Source organism: Gigantopelta aegis, chromosome 4 (assembly GCF_016097555.1).
Source record: "Gigantopelta aegis isolate Gae_Host chromosome 4, Gae_host_genome, whole genome shotgun sequence".
Classification (NCBI taxonomy): Eukaryota; Metazoa; Mollusca; class Gastropoda; order Neomphalida; family Peltospiridae; genus Gigantopelta; species Gigantopelta aegis.
The window spans coordinates 34807303-34830764 of record NC_054702.1 but is presented as its reverse complement, the minus strand read 5'-3'; the positions used below and the strand labels follow the sequence as shown (position 1 = coordinate 34830764).

General features: G+C 33.2%; 1 protein-coding gene across 1 annotated transcript; it reads left to right on the top strand.

Moving 5' to 3' along the window:
• Positions 1-561: 561 nt before the first annotated feature.
• LOC121370452 (proton-coupled folate transporter-like) lies at positions 562-16492 on the top strand. The gene is made up of 4 exons (XM_041495688.1): positions 562-1893; positions 2387-2470; positions 11024-11180; positions 14234-16492. The coding sequence occupies exons 1-4, from the start codon at positions 744-746 to the stop codon at positions 14406-14408; spliced, it is 1566 nt and encodes a 521-aa protein (XP_041351622.1). The 5' UTR covers positions 562-743; the 3' UTR covers positions 14409-16492.
• Positions 16493-23462: the final 6970 nt, after the last annotated feature.

Genomic DNA, 23462 nt, shown 5'->3' with positions numbered 1-23462 from the left:
CCCCCTGATTCTGGAGCAAAACCTCAAATTCGGGCAAAATGAGATATTCGGGCAAATGTGCTAAGACGAGACCTTTCTACCATATATTGCCATCATTTACCCTCAAATTTAGTTGTAATCCATGTAAAAATGTGTAGTGATTCATTTGTAACCTATATAGATGTTTGGTAATAATGATAATATGAATAAATATTGTTATTCAGATTCGGTTATTTTCGTTAAATTAATTCGGGCAAAAAGTAGCCTGCTCCCCTACAAAAATGGGAGCCCGTACGTCTATGTTGCTAACGCATTTTTAAATCTCTTATATGTCATGTAACATCCACATTGTTTTAAAAGGTATATTAAGTTTAAAATACAAATGAATGGGTGGGGTGATATACATATACTTGATTATATTATTATATCAGCTTTATTAGTTCTAAACTTTATCTTTATAAGCAATGGAAATTTATTTGGTGTAAGAAATCGTTAAAATTCTGTTAGAGTTATGGAACTTTTCAGTACTTTTCCGGTAGATGGCGATTAGTTTTCCATGTTGTAGGAAGTGAAGTTGTTTTTCACACCAATGATCAATTCAAAACCAAGTGAATGAGTCATATTGATGGGTAAAAGGTTGACAGTCACACTTGTTTCATTGTTTCTGTAACTCACAATAGAAACACCATGTTGGTATTTTAAGACTGTAGCTGTCGTAACAAACAAAAAAGAAAAGGAAACGTAATTTTGTTCACAACTTCAACATGGCGCAACAACAATCCTCACCATCACATAACGAGCAGACGACATTTTCGCAAAAGATGGTCAGCTGTGTGGGGAAAGTTCAGCCTTATTTCGTAGATGTTGCCTTGTTCTGTTTCTTTCTGGCCCGGCACATGTCTCTGCCGTTGTTTCAAGAGTATGTGCAATTACAGATCCATAAACAGCGCCATCTAAACCTGGAAGATTTGGGTAAACCAGGAAATCACAGTAAAGTTTGGCATGATGCACAACATGAAAGTGCTCTAGTCGTCATCGGTCTTCAGATAGCGGAGGGTTTACCTGCAATAATTACTGTTATAATACTTGGTGCTCTGAGTGACAGAACTGGACGACGCAAGATTCTTCTCTGGTTACCCTCGTTAGGAAGTGTGGCATATTCCTTAATCTATATTTTAATCATGTACACTGGGTGGAATATTGATGGACTATTTATGGCATCGGCTTTAAGAGGAGTTAGTGGGAGTATGACTGCATTTTTGGCTGGTGCAACATATTATGCAATAAACACGGTGAAACCACACAAGCGAGCTTCTCGACTGGCCATTCAGGAAATGTTGAATGGTGGGGCCTTTGCCCTTGGTAACATTATGGTTGGATTTTGGGTGAAAACAAGTGGATTTTTGCAACCATTTTGGTTCACACTGATTTGTAGTATAATTGCGTTCTTAATTTCGTTTTTTCTAGTAGAGGAACTTAAAATGGATGATTCAGATATGCCACGACATCCGAGAACAGGCAATTTCTTTAGAGACACATTTTCTCCTCTTGCAAAATTCTTTAAATGTTGCTCAAACCGTGGATTGTTAAAAATATGGTTGGCTGTATTGGCATTTCAGTCGTATGCATTTGTCCATATAGGGCAAGAAAATACATTAGTACTCTACTTAAGCAGTCAGTCATATTTATACTCCTGGAACACAGGTGGTTCAATAACTGGACCAGGACCATATGCCAAGATTGGTGTCTTTTTGGCTGTCATAATGCTCGTTGCTGCAATTGCTGTAGCATTATCACCACCTTTGTTGAAGCACTTTTTAACAGAAAGCAGCATTGCATTTATTGGATATTTTTCTAAAGCACTGGGAACATTGTGGATTGCTGTTGTGCAAGATGAAACCATACTATATTTTGGTAAGAAAATACAGATATCTACATTACTATATATAGCAAGATAACACCACTATGCATTCCTAAAAAAAAGTGTACTTTCTTTAGGTCTGAAACATTCTGCAGAGATGAAATAGGAAATAAAATATGGCATGCTTTTAGATTTTTTAAAATGGTGGTCCAAAAGAAATTGCTAAGAAGAAATGTGGCCTGCCGGAAATGAAACAGTATGGTTAGGGATCGTGTGTGAAAAATTAAGTTTAACTTTGGAGCATTATGGAATTAAAATATAACAGAATCGTGAGTTAAATATGAGAGAATCATATATATGATACATCAGTTTCTTGAAAAAAGACTTGTGATTTGCATATCTTGTATTTTTAGTTGTAATGGAATAAACATCTTAAATATAATCTTCGTACATGTATCTATATGTATACAGTAATTAATTGTACTTTTGTATGAATACATCATCATTATTAACCTATATTATGAAGCATTTATTTTATTTTTCTAGCTATCCTGTTACTGGCATTTGAACTGTTGCCATTTCCGATGATGAGATCAGTGGTATCAAGAGGAGTGCCACAATCACAGCAAGGTATATTAATTAGTGAACATTTGGGTATTGCATTTGTGTTATTATCTCAGTGTTGCATTAAGCAATACATACAACATAGTGCTACGATCTGGATTCGAACTCTAAGCGTTTGAATTCATAGCCAAGTGTTCCAAGCACTCTGCCATGCTGTAGATTATATAAAAATCCTGCGGTTTAATGCTAAGAAACCTGACGGATGGATGGAATTAATCAAACATCTTAAGAAATAACCCAAATGTTTAGTCCTATGAAGTCTTCCACATCCAGTCTTCGGTATTAATTTATCCAAATGCACCAACTAAAGCACCTTTGTAGAGAAAATTTACCACAAAACGTGCATTATATCAAAGTTTCTTGTTTGCAATGTAGTACTGATATAGGATTATAAAAAATTAATCCTAATGCTAACCCTGACATAACCCAAATATTCATAAAACTTTATAAATTATTCATTGCTATAGGAGGAATAAGAACAACTTGCCTAAACATTGATTAGTGATCTTAATTTATTGACAAAATTTGTTAAGTAAAAAATATGAAATTGTGCGAAAAGTATGTTACAATTCTTCAGCTTTTTAAGTAAAATAATTTTGACAAAATAGACTGGTTTTGATCTAACATGCTGCAGGATTCGTATGGGTCATGGAAAGTCCTGGAATTTGTAAATGTCATTTTCCAGGCCTGGAAAATCATGGAATTTTTTATATTGGTCATGGAAAATGAAAATCTATCTAAATACATTTTTTTACTACATATATTTTAAAACTAATCATAAATTTTAAATTTAAGTAGCAAACAAAAGTATAAGTATTTAGATAAATGTTCATTTTCCATGAAAAACATCTATACGATATTAGGTGACTAATGGAAATACCTCAAGCTTTAATCATTTTCGTAGTACAAAGGATCAGCATAATTTTTATATGCTTTGCATCATAAAGTAGCAACATTATTTACTTTACTGAAGTCACTTGATGCATGTGAAACAAATGTATATTTTAATAATAGCCTGCTAGCAAAAATCTTTCATGTTAATTATTAACCTTGACCTTAAAATTAATACGATCTGCATTTAAATTAAAATGCCAAGAACAATTTCCTTCTTTATTTTTTTTATTATTATTATTTTTTGTTAATATTTTTATTTTATTATTTATTTATTTTTTGGTGAGAAAACAATGTGTATAATAATCTTTATTATTAATTTAAAAATTATATAATTAATATCTAAAATATCAAATGGTATAAATAGTACAAAAAAGGTTCTATTTATAATTGAGTTAAAATTAATTCTATACTTTTTTTAAATTATGAACTTAGTTGAGATATCTCACCTGCAGTACTCAGAAGGTTTATATTAATTACTATTTTTACTTAATAAAAATGGATACATTTGATGTCAGAATGAATGGGTGAAACAGTTGCACAAACATATGTTGTTTAAATAATGCACATGTGTATCAATAAATAATTAATAAGTTTTGTAATTTTAAGGTTTTTTTTATTCCCTCCTCTGTTGTTTTGAGACAGTAGTCATTTTTATTTTTATTTCCTCCATTCTGCCATTTTGAAAAAGATTGCCTGTAAACCAACAAATCAAATTAGAGTGGTCTAATACAGTAAAATACCTATTGATTTAGTCAAGGATTGTAAAAAAAATATTTCAAAAGGTCATGAAAAATGCCTTTAAACAGTCATGGAAAGTCATGAAAAGTCATGGAATTTGGTTACTGATAAAGTGTGAACCCTGTGCTGAAAAATGCCCTTATGGTACTGTACAGGTTGTTTTTTAGTCTTTCTAAGATCACTTCAGCTTGTATGTTAAATGGGTATCACATCTGTGATCTTAACATAGATATGTTAAACAAAATTCTAATCTACTCTGTCATCACTGAACATTTTAAGAAACATTTTGGAGGTTTTTTTTTCTAATATTTATATTTCATAGGAGATCTCTCAACCCAAACAGTAATAATATATCATCTGTAGTATAGTTTTTAACCAAATTTAATAAAGTGTAGTAATTTCTTTTTGTTCCCACATGTTTGGCTGACATGCAAGCCAGTAGAATTACATTTTTCATCCAGACGTCTGACAGTGTCAACATTTGGTTAGTCAAGTTAAAGTCTAGTTAAAGTTCATATTTGTGTACTTCTGGGTAATACTTTCTCAACAACTTCGCTTGGCTAACTAATTACGTCTTTCTTTAGTGTAATGTGTTTTCAGTTGATTGTCTTATCCCTTTTAATCTGTGCATGGTGTGTTTGAATCCGAATGATAAAATAGTAATACTTGATCAGGGTCGTATATAGGAGGAATAATTAATACTCAGTAATTATGCAGATAATCTGTTTGTAATATGAGTGACATGTTTTTAACATATTTTAACCTATTTGTCATTAGTGCTTGGGAAAGCCCTGTCAACCTATGTAAACAAGAATGCAATTATTTCATTGCAAGTTTTGTGGTGTGTGTGGTTTTTTTTATTGAAGTTTTATTTTTATAAAGCGACATGATATATTTGCAACAGGATATTATCGCGAGCTACATCAAGATGCGTTTTTAGCAATAGTATCCTGTTCACATTAATTTCCTGAATTGCACTATATGACCATATTTCCACATCTGCATTGGCCCACATATTTCATTCTACATGTATATATATATATATATATATATATATATATATATATATATATATATATATATATATATATATATATACATGTACATATATTGAGTGTATTTTGTGATACAAATAATTTGTGAATTTTATTTAGTTTAACTTTAAGCTTGGTTAAGCGGGTTAATGATTGGTTCTCTAATTGATTTTAATGCTTGAATTGTTTAAAACCTTTTTTTATTTAGAGTGTCAGTGTCTATGTCTAATGTGTGTTTGATTATCCTACTGTTTGTAGTAGCTGAAACTTATTTTTTCTTCCTAAATATGTATTTTTTTATATACTTATTATGAGGTAAATCGAATCACATTAAATATAAAGACATCGATATTTTGGATGGTGCAACATTGATATTTTAAATAAGAAAATGTATTTAATGTGTAATTCTAGAAGTTAAAAATGATCGGTTTGTTATTTTATATATCTTACAATGGGGGGAGGGGACAGTATTTAGATCAGTCAGTTGAGTGCTTGCTCGAGGTGCTTGCGTCGCTGGATCGAATCACCACAGTGGATCCATTCAGCTGATTGTTTTTTTCTTGTTCCAACCAGTGCACCACAACTGGACAAAGGCTGTGGTACGGTATGTGCTTTCCTGTCTGTGGGGAAGTGCATATAAAAGATCCCTTGCTGCATTAGGCAAAATGTAGCAGGTTTCCTCTGATGACTACAATCAGAATTACCAAATGTTTGACATCCAATAGCCAATGATTAATTAATCAATGTGCTCCAGTGGTGTCGTTAAACAAAACAAACTTCTTTTTTCTATTATCTTACAATTGCAGCAAACCAAACACTAAAATCCTTTATTGGATGGCTTTAATATTTGGTATAAGTGTTTGCGAGCATGTTGGTACAATATGACCCATGGGCAAGGTCATGTTCATTTAGAACTTGATTGGGCAAGGTTTTTGGTCTGGTATGCATATTCAGTGTTATTTAATGCACATTATTGCTTAGTATCAATGAATAAATATAGTGGTGGTCCGATTGGTTGGTGAAATCCAAATTCCAACTTACGATTACAATTTCTGGTAATTGATAATTATAAATGAACATACACATACTATATGGAATGGAAATTACCGAAGTGAAAACGGTTAACTACAAATTTCAACTGTATTATTTGCGGATTGATCTGTGAAATGTAATGTTTATACAGCGTTGCCATTGTGCATAAACACATAATATACATTATACCCTACAATAAAAATAGTTAAATAAATTCTGTGTTAATTTATTTTTAATTGATTTGATGAAGGTAAAGTCGAGTCGGGTAATTGAGCATTCTATTTTCAATTTGCGAGATCCGTGCATTTCACCAATAATCTTTATTTTATAACAACCAGTTGAATTTTTAGTATGGCTGAAAACCTCGTCAGCTAGAAAAGGTTGCAACTTTCACCAGACCATGTTCTTCCTTTAACTTGAATAAAATGTTTAGTTTCAGATGAAAGTGACAATTTCACATGTATAGAACTTTTATTCTTATCTTTTATATCCATTAGATACCTTGAGTAACAATATGCTTCAGTGGTGTCAACAAGCAAACAAACTTACATATTTTTAACCTTGAGTAAACAAAGGTTTAAAATGTCGACAACTGATTATAACCGATGATTGGTTGGTTCAGCTAACCAATCATCAAACATGAAAATCCAAACAATTCCCACCGCTAATATTTAATTAATAAAACTGTAAAAAAAAAAATTATTGCTGCTATATTTAACAGTAATTTTCAGAGCACCATATTTCACGAGAACAGTTGTTCTGTTCACGTGTCGGTTATGCAACTTTAAAATCACGAGAACTGTCGAATCGGTTACGTGGTGAACAATTGCATTCTAAAAGTACTATATATCAGTAATGAAAGTGAAAATCAGTTTATGTTTTTAAATACATTTGAACCACCAATGTAGCATAGAACTGGTTTTTCATTCTAAGAAAAGGGCATGTTTTAGTTCAGTCAGTAGCTAGAGCACTCGCCTCGAGAGTGATGGGTCGGGGGATCAATTTCCCTCTGTAGATACAGACTTTTTCCGACCCCAGCCAGTACTGGTTGAGTTGGCAAGTAACCTAGTGAGTTATTACACCAACAATAGTTCAAGTGTTTACATCAATTACAAGAACTATATTTACGTAACCGAACCGAACAATCGGTTACCTAAGTAAAACTACCGGCCTTGGTGGCGTCGTGGTTAGGCCATCGGTCAACAGGCTGATAGGTACTGAGTTCGGATCCCAGTCAAGGCATGGGATTTTTAATCCAGATACTGACTCCAAACCCTGAGTGAGTGCTCCGCAAGGTTCTGTGGGTAGGTGTAAACCACTTGCACCAATCAGTGATCCATAACTGGTTCAACAAAAGCCATGGTTTGTGCTATCCTGCCTGTGGGAAGCGCAAATAAAAGATCCCTTGTTGCTAATCGGAAAGAGTAGCCCATGTAGTGGCGACAGCAGGTTTCCTCTCAAAATCTGTGTGGTCCTTAACCATATGTCTGACGCCATATAACTGTAAATAAAATGTGTTGAGTGTGTCGTTAAATAAAAAAAAAAAATCTTACTTTTTTTATTTTCCTAAACGGTATAAACCACCATTATCAAACTGGCTTCAAAACTACTTGTTATCATGTGTGATTGTTTTTTTTTCTACATATTCATTTTTTTTGTTTGAATTTTTGCAGAGAGGAAAATACTGTAACCCCACTTCTTTCTGTAATATGTCACATGTTTAGTTAAATACTAAATATTACCTGGGCATTTATGTTGCTTTACAAATTACGCTTATCAAAATGAAGAGCCTTGTCTTAAAGTACTGCATTTGTTTACTTTGTGCATACATGAGTAGTTTAAACAAGGTGACATCACTTCCCTTGTTAGCCGGAGGACCGAAGGCAACAAAAAAGAAACAAAATGGGTGCCCTCAATTAGCATGTTTAAAAAAATGTATTTAGAAAATTAAACCTGTTTTCATTTGTTAAACTGTCAGTATGTGCTGGTGGTCTGGGTATGCATATTTTCAACACAAGGCTCATATTTGACATACATGTAATTGTCCCTTTAACATTTTGTTCAGGTTTTTCCAATTGTCTTGAACTCATCTCTACATTCATAAATATGATACCAGTACAATGCAGAGATGTTTAAACAAATATACTCTTCCAAAAAGTAAGGGAGCCTGAAATATCAATGTTAATATCAACTATTAGACCGAACATATTTTTTGACCACAGAAATCCTAGTAAAGAACGTTCAGGTCTGTTTATCAAGACACCGAAACACATTCCATAGTTTGCACATGCATCACGCAGTTGTCCAGTACACGTGCATGGGGTGTCATTCTCGATTTTGACAATTTTCAGGAAGGTCCATTAATGACCATGGAACATTATTTCTGTCAATCTTTTTCATTCTGTTGATCATACAGTTTTTATTGTTTTGTTTTTAGTCATTTTTATTGTTTGAATTTGTGATTTACTCATATAAAAAAAATGTCATCTTTCAAATTTCACTTCGTCCTTCAAGATCTTTGGTGGTCATAAAACCTACTATAGTACTGAACTACTGGTTGTAATGCTTGCCCAATTAATCCAATATTATCATACTATAACCATTCCCACAGCTAATATACCTTACAATTTTGGCAATTGTAAATTCTTATTAGAGGTCCCCTACTTTTTTTGAAGAGAGTATATAAAGAAACTTTTTTTGAAGCTGCATGTTCTAAAGAAAATATTTTAATTTTGAGATACATGCTCTAAATGAAATAAGGAATTAGGGAATGTAATACATATTGCTTCTGACTTTTAATCAAACTGTCTTGTATATACATGTACACTGTATGTGGATTGATTTATGTGTTCGGTGTTAATCAGCACATGACATATGCAAGCCATTTCTTGTTTAAATAAAAAAAATATTATATATATAGCCTGGTACATGTCACGACCTGAGCAGCTATGATTGACAATTACATGTAGGTTGCCATTGAATTATGTATATTATGAGATTAGAATGACATGGTTCTTTTGTTTTACTGTCATTGAATGAGTAATATTAGAATTACAAAATTCTAATAGTATGAATATACAATGTAACTGCAGTTTTAAACTGATATACATACAAGAATTAATGGAAATTATAACTAGAAAGGAAAAAAGATGTGGGTGGAGTGAGTTATACTTTGGACTTTGGATGGTATTTATATGGGACTATTAAAACGTAATGCTTAAATGGATGGGTTGGTGTAGGTCCAAACATGTAGTGTTACAGGGGGTGGGTAGGCGTTCTGAACAGTGTTATGTAATCTTTTTATGTTTTAATTTTTTACAAGCTAACAGTGTTTAGTTACATCTAGACGTACATGTATACACACAATACATCGACTTGAAATGCATGTCAGTACTATCAAAAAGCAATACGTTAAAATTGGATTATATCCATCGTATGGCTTGTTTGTAAATTGGAGGAGGGCGGGGGTCTCCACACGTTACATAATATTTTGGAGTATGTATCATCTGCTGTTACAGGGGGGGGGGAGGAGGGTGCCTAAGTTTGACAAAAATAGTGTTACATAATATTTAAATGTCCCCTATACTGGTAGTGTTACTGAAGCTCATTTTTAGGGTTTAATTTGATTTAATAAAATAAAAAACCCCACAAATCTACCAATTATAATTTTTTCTAAAACAAAATCTATATTTTTGCTTTTGTACTTTTTAAATAATAACTATTGTTACTGGTATCCATAGACAGTTGATATTGTGTTATTGACCACCAGGTCAACCATCAGAAAAATTAATTAGAAAATAGAAAAACGTATAGATTTTCCAAACATTGTACACTGGGCACTTCCGGTTTGCTAGGACGATACATACATTTAAAGAACCGAGATCCAGTTACAGCCACCACTATTCAATGTCTGCTACGGTACTTATTGCAGGCTGTATGCTAGACCCTAACCACAATCGTAACCCTAGTTTCATTAACCCTCACCCTAACACTTGTATATAATTGTGGGGTCATCTGTTGTCTACCAGAACAAATCAGTCCAATAAGTTATTTTTACAACTACAAATGTGACTGGTGCATTTTTAATGGAATTCAGCACAATAATTTCAACCAAAGGTTCATGATGACCTATAACAGACATCTACCAGAATACATCCAGTTATGACAAAATCTGTCGAATATATGTTATTTCTTATCACATCCTTTTACAACTACAAACGTCTTTTTCTTACTGACCATAAAAAAAAATATCCATCGAATCTGCATAAGCCATGTCAGAATTACAAAGCACTGAAAGAAACAGTTTGTAATTATGAAGAAATTGACAATAGACGACTCCTAAGTTCCGAACTGCGCAAGCACGACATTCCAGAAAAATAGCTGGTCAAAGGTCAATACTTTCTAGAAATGGCTTATTTATGTTGAAACTATGATACTGGTGTGTTTTGAATAGATTGTTCTGTTAAATACTTGCGAGGTGTCACTTTAATTTTGTAAATCTAGATGAAAGAAATGTGAAAAACTTTGTCTTTACCAGAATGTTAAAAATTTTATTGAGTAGTCAATCAAGGTTTGGGGCTTAATTTCGTCTGCCACGTGATGTTGATCACTTAGCCAACCAAGTGTCCTTAATAATGTTTTTGTCAAATATATATATATATATATTTTTTTTTGCAGTGAAGACAATATATCTTATAATGTTGTTAAACAATGAATATATTAATTGTTCTATAGGCTGGTGTGCTAGTAGAAATACTGGCGGGCTAGTAAATTTTAGTAGGTTCTAGTTCGGCAGGCTAGTGAAATATTTTCCATTTCTGCACCCCTGTTTATTATTATTATGTTTTTTTTTTTTTTGTAGGTTCGCTGTTTGCACTCATGCACTGTGGTGAGAGTATCATCTACTTTTTGGCACCGTTTTCGTTCACGGCTATATATGCATCGTCATTGCATTATTACGGCGGCTTCGTTTTCATCATTTCAATTCTCCTCCTCCTGATACCAGTACTCCTAACTGTGTAAGTACATTGGTATATCAATAATCACCTGGTAGTTTAGTGCTGTTGGCATGGATAGATTACATGTCTTGGTTGGTTTCCAGATAGATACAGAGTAGACTGCTTAATTACATGAACTCTGTGCTGAAATAATTACATGCAATATTAATAAGGTTCAGTGTTAATCACTTAATGAATGTCCATTTTCAAAGATTAGTAAAGGAGTTTCCAAAATTTAATATGTAATGTCACTAGACGTCATTATTAGAAATTCATTGTGGTTCAAAGTATGAGGCTACTTATTAAAAGTAGTTAGCTATGTTAACCAATGTAATTAGTATGTATTGTTAATCTTACAATGTAGCTGGTACAGAAGTTACACTTAAAGGAAAACCATACTATTTGTTAAAAATTTAAAAGTCAAATTTGTAATGGTTTGGATCCCGTAATTATATGAATTGTTAGAGGTACTGATTTTTTACAATTGCATAATTGCGGAAACACAATTCCTGATTACCCCCACAAATTATTATTTGCCTACAAATTGTGCATTTGATTAATTAAAATGCATTTTTCAGGTCATTTGGAAACAAAAAACCAGAACTGTGTCATGATGCCGATATTTTTGTATTACGCTGCATGTAGCACATTGTTTTACCAGTCATGTTTTGTTCACATTTCCATTGTAAAACTGAACATTTTGAGCTCAAGATTTGCGGAGAATTACATTGGTGAAAGATTTATTATCATTTAAAAAAAAAATAATGTAATGTTTTGACTGTAATATTCACATTTTGTGAACCAAGCTTTGTTGGAAATAATTAATACAGGTGAAATAGTTTGTAGTTTCATCGGTTGTAATTATATTCTGTATAATTAAAAAAAAAAAACCTCAAGAATTACTCAACTTAGTATCATGGCGAGTTATAACTAGTTGTAATTGTTGATTATTGATTAGTGTCATTGATCACTAGAAAACCAGGCTCATACTAACAATTGGGGGGGGGGGGGGGGGGGTGGGGGGTGGAGGCGGCAAGCCATATTTTTACCTTGTTCCAGCCAGTGCATCACAACTGATATATCAACGGCTGTGGTATGTGCTATCCTGTCTATGCATGGGATGGTGCATATAAAACATCCCTTGCTATTAATGGAAAAATGTAGCAGGTTTCGTCTCTATATGTCAAAATGACCAAATATTAGACATCCAATACTGCAGTAGCTGATGATTAAACAAAACAAATTTATATATATTGAGTAGGACAAAGAACCGTACATTTTTGTAAAATACTGAAACAGCTATTTGTATACCATTTTGGATTGTCATGATTTTTTTCCATTAACAATCATGCCAAAACGTAAACGGAATTCTTATGATGAGCATTCAAGCTTATTATTGCTTTTGCCAAAGTAAAAAATAACTGTGCCGCAGAACGTGAATTCGGTGTTAGCTAAAAATTAGTACGCAATTGGAGATTTAAGAAGGAAAAACTTCAAACATGCACCAAAACACTCAAGAAGATGCGATCAAATCTGAGTCCATATGCGGGTATGGAAAATTACTTGAATTAGTGGATCCTGGAACTTAGGCAAAATGGTTACATTGTAACACGAACTTCTGTACGCATCAAGGCCATAACTCTTGCGAAAAGTGACCAGTTTGCCGAACACACATTGTGCAGAAGTTGCCCAAAGATGTCGACGACAAAGTGGAAAAGTTTCACAAGTTTGTGATTGACGATAGAAAAAATATGTTATATTTACTGCAGAGTATTGGTAATATGGACGAAACTCCGATGTTTTTTGACATGCCTGAAAATTCACCTGTCCACATGAAAGGTGAAAAAACAGTGTCTATTAAGACAAGTGGTGCAGAGAAATCTCATTTCACTGTTGTTTTGGCCTGTTTGACAGACGGAACTAAGTTAAAACCTATGGTGATTTTTAAAAGGAAAACTCTGCCAAAGGAAAAGACGCCGTATTCTCGTAGCCGCACAACCAAAGGGATGGGTCGATGAGGAAATTCTTCACCAGTGGCTGATGGATGTGTGAGATAAAAGGCCCGAGGCACTGTTGAATCGCCCGTCGCTGTTGGTTTGGGACATGTTTCATGTTCATTTGATGGACAGCATCAAGAAAAAAGTTAAGCAGCATGAAAACACACCAAGCAGTCATCCCCACAGGAACGACTTCTCTGTTGCAGCCACTAGATGTGTGTTTAAACAAGCCGTTTAAATGCAACATGAGGAAACAGTAGAATGAATGGATGATAGGAGGAACAAAACAATTACCCAAGGGAGGGAATTTGAAGCGCCCAGGAATTGAAGTTGTATGTGGATGGGTGAAGAAAGCATGGGACGATATTCCGGATGCAATGGTACAAAAATCATTTCTAAAGTGTGGCACTTCAAATGCTTTAAATGGTACAGAGGACGATGAACTGTATAATGATTTGGTGGGAACAGGCAGTTCAACTGAAACAGAATGGGCCCAGGAAGCTGGGGAAGAAACACAAGAGAACGACAATCCATACCAGAACAACATGGCGCTGGCCGAGTTTGAAAACTTGTTTGGGGAGTCGGACAGTGAGGATGAGGATTTCTGAGAGTGGTCACCGAGCGATTGTGTGTTTGATTAACGATTCAGCTGTAAATACAACAGACGCTATATTTGTACTTTTTGACAATTGTTTATTTTGAAATTGGATACCTTTTTATGGCATTCAATATTGAAGGTTGTAATTATGAAATATTATTAAAAAGAAACTGTAGTAAAAATGTATATATAAAAAAACCCCACCTTGTTTGTTGTATTTGTTTACATAAATTTAGCTTCAAATGAAAACAATGTTTTATGTTACTATAAATCGTAACATACTACAGAGGATGCTCATACTGATATGGGGGAAAGTAAGAAAATAAGTATGGTGAAAATCTTGTACCACAACCTTATAATAAGAATGATATGTTTGTCATCATTTAGTCACACTCAGAAATTAAGTTGACATTTTAAATTCAGGAATGTGTATATGATGATGCTCTGTATTCATTCATTGTTTTATTTGTTTTTTTTAGCATTTTGAAATGCATTGAACGGAAGCATCCTGCTGGGTATGAGGCAATGGAATGTGAAATTTACCAACAACCACCAAGTGAAGAACTGCCTGCTATAAACAACCAATCAGAAACAGACAGACTAGCTGATGAACCAATCAGTTTTATTGAACTAAGCAATAGTGTTCAGATATAAACCATTTTAGTTTGTTTATTATAAATGTGATGTTACTGCCCACACTTGTCATAATATTCTTAAGAATTTGTGAGCATAATAAAAAAAAAAGTATTGGTCCACTGGAATCAATGTTTTGAAATTCAATGTCATATTTCACTAGTTGATTGCAAATGAGACAAAAACAGAAAATATTAGTGATCTACAAGAAGTTTACCAATTTTAATAATATAGATTCCTTTTTAAAAAAAATACTTTTTTGATGTTTTATAACTTTTCTGCAAGTGACTTGAAACTTTTCCATCATTTATATATTTTCATGATTAGATGTTTTTACTAACAAAGTTTTAACAAAGCAATTCTTGTTGTCTTAGTTAATCTCAAAGACATGTTTGTAATATTGTTATAAAACAGATCTAAAATGTGTATTTGTCACAAAACAGTTTTTGTTGAACAACTTATCAATAATAATTATATAAAAAATTAATCCATCCTTGGTGAAGATAATGTGATCATGTTCATTGTATTGTGTCTGATATCTTCTTTTTTATGTCCACAGAATATCTCCACAGATTTAATTTGTAAAACATATTTTGTTCTTGGTCACAGTGTATTTAGCTTTATTAAGAATACTTTGATGTATTTACCAGCTCAAATGTGTTTGGACTCTTATTAATAATAGTTAGATATACTGATATCCAAAAGAAACTATACCAATACTCTTAGAGACTATTGAAAAAATCCAAAATAATTTGCATGTTTAAAACGTATATATTCATAGAGTGGTTTTTATTTGCATTTTAGGAATAAATTTTTTTTCCATAAAAGCAGAAAGATATTTAACCACCATTTATTTGCGTTATCCAAATTATAAAGGAAATTAAATAAATTTTTCAAAGTATAGTTTCTTTGGGACGTCGGTATAGTTTAAAAGTAACACTATAGTTTTCACATGAAGGATACAAATTTTACTATAGTCCATCCCATCCTCCTACAAAAATGTTTTTTTGTAAATAATTTCAGTTTGGTTTGATGTAAGACAAAAAGTAAAAGTGTTTTGGGAAAGAAAACAATGTGTGTGCAATTTGGAAAACATCGCTCAGAAATACATAACTTATAGTAAAGTCCATAGTATGAAAAAAGGTGTTCCACGTGGGAAGGATTATAGTTATAATTATTAATTGTTTAAAAGTAACTGTTTATAGCTAACATGTATATTTAATCAATAAAATTTAGACCTTCATCAATTAAGTATGATGCAGTGAATACCATCTAGTTCATATATGAATATTAATTAGTATTCTTTTCATATTGTTAGACACATTTTTAGATGTTACCTGTTACATTTATTGCTCACTCGGTTAGGACAAGAGGCAATATAAGTGATAGTTTTTTCACTTTTACCTGTGATATTAACAAATTGCACTCAGTTGACTACATTGTGTGGTACAGTCGATCATATATTTTAAAGGCATAATTGTATTTATGGTACTTGAGATATTTGAAAGTACATGTATTTTTACCGAAAGAAAAATGAGTGTGTGCATGTGAGAGAGTGATGAAGGCGTGAGAGTGATGAAGGCATGTGAGAGTGTGGTGAAGGAAAAAATTAACTGACAACGGTTGCAGTGGGGTGTAGCTCAGTGATTGAATTTGTGACAGATTCCTTCTTGGAGAACTCATATCACTGGGTTATTTCTCCATTTCAACTGGTGCTCCACAACTGGTATATCAAAGAATGTAGTATGTGCTATCCTGTTGGATTGTAGTGCTGTATGCTGCTAATTAAAAGTTCAGCAGAAGTCTTCTTAAGTCCTGTGTCATTTACTATATGAAATATTGTTAAATGAATTTTTCTTTCCTTTATTGATTGTTTAGAAAATATAAGCCAAATTGTTTTAAACTTTTGTAATTTTATTAAACATAATTTATTTGATGTTTGGCACAGTAATGTATGTCATCTTTAAAGGTAAGATGTAACCATAACATGTATACATTTGCAGAAGACGTTTGTTTTATTTAACAATACTACTAGAGCACATTGATTAATTCATCATTGGCTATTGGATGTCAAACATATGATATGGTAATTTGACTCATCATCAGAGGAAACCTACATTTTTCCTAATGCAGCAAGGGATCTTTTATATGCACTTACCCACAGACAGGAAAGCACATACCATGGCCTTTGACCAGTTGTGGTGCACTGGTTGGAATGAGAAAAAAACCCAATCAGTTAAATGGGTTCACCAAGGTGATTTGATCCTGCGATGCAAGCACCTGAAGCGAGCAATCACCCGACTGAGCTAAATGACTACACACAGTTTCTAGTCAGTGTGTTTTGATAGTCTGAGATCAAAGTCTTGTGTAGCAGCATTATCTAATAGTGTTTTTTAAGACAATCGTTTCCATGTTGTATCACTCTTTCAAATCAAAAGTTTATTACAGGTGTTTTTTTTCATAAAGTATTTACCACTTTAAAAAAAGATTAAAATGTGTATTATTTTGTGTTTTTGTATTTTGTATGTTAAAGTGGTGAAATATGCATAATTGTGTGTTAACATGATGAAATATAAATGATAAACAATGGTTGTAAATATTGTTTGATGAAATACTTTGTGGTGGATAGGTTTATTTTAGTCAAGTATAAAGCTGATGTATCATTCTATATATCTGCAGTAATCAAGAGTATATTGAAGTTAGGTATTTTATACATGTTGAATGTGTAGTGATTTCAGTCATGGTTTGTTATTCTAGTTGTTATTTGATAATCACCTAAACACAGCATTCCATTTGTAACAATTTTGTGAAACTTTTATAGTACATATAGTATTAATTTTGGGCAGAATATATTAGTGGTGATATTTTTATGTCCTTCACAACGACCTGCCATTGTGCATCATTAATTGTGCATCTTTTCCCATTTTTTATTATGTATTTAATTGTTCTACATTTATTTCCCCAATCATCTTTGGTGGGTATTTTTCGTACTACGCACATGTAATATATTTTGTCAGTGTACCATTAACTGCCACCATACTTCAACACTAGGGAAAGTCATGGGATTTGTGTGTGTAAATTTCCAAGCCAGGAAAGTCATGGAAGTTTGAGATGGGTCAGGACAGAAATCTATGACTGAAGAGCTATTCACAAAAAAGTTGGATGTAAATTTAGAAGTGCCCTTTGCCACAAATAATGGCACACACAGTCGCAAATGTAATACACTGGTGGAATCTTTGTATTTTCAAAAGGAAATCAATTCAACTGTGTTCATTTTGAAGACCCATTGCCAAAAATACATAACAGTTTTGCTTTTAGAGTAGTCCTTAGAAGCATGCTTCACACATCCTGCTTAAATTTCAGCATGTATATTTTTTTTTAAATGCACAAATATGCATGTCACAATACACTGTATATATCTAAAAAAAGAGAAGAAAAAGCATCTACAGTAAGCCTATGAAACAAAAAACAAACAATTACTTTTAATAATAATTAAATTAATCAGGGTTCTTATGTGTCCTGGAAATCCTTGAATTTTGTGCTTTTTCAAGTGTTAAGAACCCTGTTAATTTAATTCTGAAGTTAACGTGCAACTAAGTTATGTTTACATTAATGACCAGCTTTGAGAATAAGGCACTGCTTACTTGTGAGTCCTGTTCTGAAGTAAACCGATATCTTTAATTAGTCTAGGTTTTCACATTCTTTTATGTGGACATAATATATTTGAGTTTGTTTATGCAGAAAAAATGCAAACCATAAAATACATTTTAAAAATATATTATATACGTTATAAATACATGTTTTCGAGTGATCATATACCAAAACGAAATTCATACTGAAATTGCACTCTAGTGACCGAGATCTGCAAAGCAGATTTTAATTGTATCTAATACAATTTATGCTACTGAAAACAAAGCAAAACAGCCAAACATTTTCAAAGGAAAAACAACTGATTAGTTCCATAATCACTTGATGATTTCAACAAGTTTACTTAAAGTAAATAATAAATGTTAAGATTCATCTTTAATTCAAATAAAAAGTATGTTGATGAGAAATGTTTTATTATGTTTGGGTTTATATTTTAATTTCTCAATTTACTACGAGTTAAATGAATAGCTAATATTGTGGTATGTGCCAGTAAGTATTATTGTACATATAGTCGGATCATATTTTGTTATCATTTAAATAAATTACAACACTCAAAACAAAGTTTAACCACTTTAAGAAAATTTATAAAGTATTAAGCTATGTTTTCATATGTATATTTTTCATGGCTGTTTACCCTAAATCTGTGAATTAACAAAATAATGTGTCTGCCATATCTGTGTTTTCATGCTGTCCTTGAACTGTACGTGATCTGTTTATATGAATTTGGAATCTCTTTTCAAGCAATTCTTTACAGATCATGGAATGTATGAATGTTTACCAACTCCCCAGTACAAAAAGGCACATTCTATTTGGTGTCAAACAATAGTAATTATCATGGATGCTAGGAATACCATAACAAATGACGTCTTACAGAAGAAAACATCATCAGCAATATGGGCAAGATGTCTACAGTAACTGATTCTTACAGTCCTTTAGAAATTAATTTCTATCAATGTGCCTTCACAGGTTGGTGTGTGCATATGGAAACGATCAACTCTGATTTGTGGATTCATGCAATACGAGCACCAAAAAATGTACATGTGGAAACAGCTTTACCAGTATATCTGTACCTATTTAAAAGTAATATTTGCTTTCTGTTTGCTTAAATTTGTAATATTCCAAGGTTGTTTAATTTTTTTTATATAGTGGATTGTTTGTTTTTATTATTTACCTTGTTGTATTACTGTGTTGCCAGTCAACCAGTGAAAAGTATTTGTATTTTGTGTTGTGTGTTGTGTATTTTTCGGTATTTCTATATTAAGTACCATACACTGGATTGATGGGTGTTATAAATATTTAACTACTAAAATAATAACTTTTATTTTGCATAATATTGAGCATATTAAAATATTATACATATACATTGTATTAGTATATATACTTTGAAAAGGTTTTTAAATGGACTTGAGATTGTACCACATCTTTGTAAACCAAGCCTTAGTTATTGTATAACCTTGATTTAGGAAGATGTTCATAGATGTAAGTATTTTACTTTAACACACTCAGGGGTTGCTTACAACAATATACATTTATTGATGGATTTACAATACATTCCCACTATATCTTGTTGGGTAAATTGCTAGTCATCATTAATTTATATTTACAGCACCAACAGTAGACAGTTGTAGGTAAATATTGTTCACATAAGCAAATTAGAGGAACTACCTGGGAAGAAATCAACTAATGGGAATTCTGGTACAAACACAATATAGGTTGAATGTGTGTGTTTTGGTTGCATATGCAGAAATGTTAGCAGAGGGGTTCTAGACTGTTGTGAGCAAAGTTTATAGGGGAATTCCAACATGCTCTTCTGGAAAATGAATGGGGGAGAGGCAAGAAAGTTTGCTTTAGCGGGTGGGTGGTTTCAACTCCTGAAACTCACCTGCACACGCACCTGATTTTTCACTGGCTATATGCTACTGTATTCCGTATACTGTATATGGATGTAAACTAATGGTATGTACAAGCTCACCTTTGTTTAATGAAATTCAAGTCATTGTTTCCGATGCCATATAATCGTAAATAAAATGTGTTGAGTGCGTCGTTAAATAAAACATTTCCTTTTTTTTTCAAGTCATTGTTGGTTTGTTTTGTGGGATTTTTTCTGTTTTATTACTATTATTATTTATTGTTATTATTTTATTTTATTTTTTATGTAAGACACTACATAAAGGATACTTTTATCAATGAGTGCTGATAAATTATATCACAAGACATGAGGGGGGGTATTCTTTTTATCATCCATTATCATTCTTTTCATTTACGACAATTGTAAACAATGTCAGTAATGTGGTTCGAATGTCACTTATTTGGCAGCGGTAGACTCGTTAACTAGCGGGGGCCTAATTCACAAAGGTCTCTTAGGCTCTACTAGACAACAAAGCATCCTCTTTGCAAGTCTTTTAGCACTATACTGCGAGATCGCAAAGTTCCAAGAGTTTAGTGTATTAGGCCCCTGAACGACAATGGCATGACATCACTAATGATAGGTTTAGCGCTGAAACAAACATACAGAGTGACGTAACAAAAGAAGCGATATCTCCTTGGAGAATATCACAGGAGATATCGCAAATTATAGTGCCAGCGGTATCTCCTACAAGTCTCTAATGAATGATAAATTTGTTCACATTGTAAGTAACTCGGTTATACATCAGTAATGTACCTTAAAGGGTTTGGCATAATACTCAAAATTTCCTACACCAGTAACCTTTAGCCATTTACCTTTTTTTACTTCAATATACTTTTGCACATATACATTGTAGTTGTGAAACAACCTTAGCACAAAACTGTATTTATCAACTCTATATATCAACTCTGGATGTGATTGCGTTTTATAGCTTTTGCTTGAATATGACATTGTATTGTTTTGTACTTCATTGCTTTTAGATGTACTATATACACTGTATTGGCACTAGTTGTAGTGTATTCATACTGCCACTCACTACAGCTGTCTTTAGATTTAAATTACTTTACACTTTATTACAGTGATCAGACACTATATAGTCTATACTATCTACTGATAACCAATGCTTTGATCTGATAGAATACCTTTCTTAAAGACACTCATCCTAGTTTTTACAGTGGGATTTGTTTTCCATAAAGTAACACCATACTTGTATTTTCTGTCTTAACTTATCAATTTTGACAAATCCACTGTTTCTAAGCAGAATGTAGCTCAGTGGTAGAGCACATAATAACCTATATAACTGTGGAATGTACTGTCCTGTTTGTCAGCACAGGTTTCCACTCTTTCTTGACCAAGTGTCAAAATTAAAAATTTTAGACGCCAAAGTGTACTGTGGTGTTGTTAAACATATATTCCTTACAAATATCGCCTTTCCAATGTATTAATTTCTGCTTGTACTTGTTTTTTAAATAGCTGGAAATGAATTTTTTGTCAAATAGAATACTAGTATGTAGGTGCATTGAAACTAGGATCAGTCACTTTAAAAGGCTAGTTTCTTTTCCAGGTTTATCTACTATGTTATTAAAATTAATTTTGTTGTTTTTGGATGAAGTCATAATGGAATAGAAATAAAATTCCTATTAATATAATTCTGAATGTGTTTTGTTATCTTATCTTTTCTCCATATACTGTACATGTATTTTTCTGAAAACTATTTTTTTAATCCAGTCAAATTACCAAACGTTTCATTTATTCAGAAGTAATTTTATGTACAAGAGAGTTCAAAACGTACAGATATGGATCAGTATAAAACTCACCTTGTTATCTAGGCATACACCTTAGGTATTTGGGCTATATGTCTAGTCTACGGGGTTAATAGTTAGTGGTTAACAAGAAAGAAGTCAGTATTGTGGCCTCTATGATATATCCACATCTGCATGCACACACACACACACACACACACACACACACACACACACACATATGCAAGGCTATTTGTACTTGAGGAACAGACCCTTGTCTGTGGTCTGCTGGCATTCTAGTCCTCAGCATTATTAAAGGCTTATATATGTAACTAATTCTAATGGATGATAGTAGAGTAGTCTGAACGCTGTAACTAATTGACAAAGAGGGAACAGTTGTCCCTAAGAAATTTGTTTATTGCCACCCACACATCCACCCTATTTGAAAGTGCTGTATTTTGACTATAGAGAAGACCCTATATAAATACTGTTCCTTGCTACTTTTAAATATTTAACTGCCTCTCACACCCCAACCCCCATAATTTTAGGCTAGGATCAGAAATACAGGTTGGCCCATAGCACAGCTGATGGGGGAACGACGGGTGTTGGAACCAGTTGGGGGTGAATAGACAAGATGTGTGAACAGAATATTTGCTCTTGAAAAGGGGGGAAAGAGATTAACCTCCATGTGGAGAATTGAGAGCAGCCCCCCCCCCCCCCACACACACACTTTACCACCTCCTCTAGAGATTGTATCAGGAAAATTCCATGAGGATGTTGCTACCCCTGCACCATGGTGAGGAAAGTCACTCACAAAGGAGGAAGAGTGAAAAAACGTGCAGCTCTAATCTACTCAAAGTGAAAAATTAGGATGGTCTGTTCATTTTATAATTATAACATGGTGGTGTTAAAGGGACTATCCTAATTAAAGTTTGTTAGGAAATAACAGACTGTGTGACTGGTAGTGCTACTTTATTAGGATGGAAGGAAATGTTTTATTTAACGACGCATGCAACACATTTTATTTACGGTTATAAGACGTCAGACGCATGGTTAAAGACCACAGATATTGAGAGGAAACTCACTGTCGCCACTTCATGGGCTACTCTTTTCGAATAGCAGCAAGTGATCTTTTATATGCACCATCCCACAGACAGGGTAGTACATACCACGGCCTTTGATATACCAGGCATGGTGCACTGGCTGGAACAAGAAATGGGCCCACCGACGGGGATCGATCCTAGACCAAGCGTGCATCGAGCGAGGGCTTTACCTTTGGGCTACATCCCGCCCCACTTTATTTGGAAATAAAGTTTGAACCACTGGTACTTGAAACATTAGGATAAGTAAGATATTGAATATAAAAACACTGATATTCTAAACAATGAAATGCATTCAATATATATATTCTTGTTTGTTAAAACGACTTTATTAGAAGAAAATATCTTGTACAATGACTGAAAACTCCGGACCAGGCGCATGTTGAGAGGAGGATTTGGAGGTCAATCCTCCTGCTCTAAGATTTAAAAAAAAAGAAGAAGAATATATTTTCACGGAAAGCATGACCCGACTTCCCTAAAAACTTCACTCCCCACAGCTTAGATCCCCCCCCCCCCCTTAGATCCCCTTAGATCCCCACACCCACACCCACACCCCACCCCTGCCTGAGTTTGCAGTTGTATATTTAACATATGAACCGAAAGTTAATGTTTCATCAATGCTCCGGAAAAGACCGAAGTTACAAATAACCTTCACCTTTCCACCTTCACCAGCTATCTA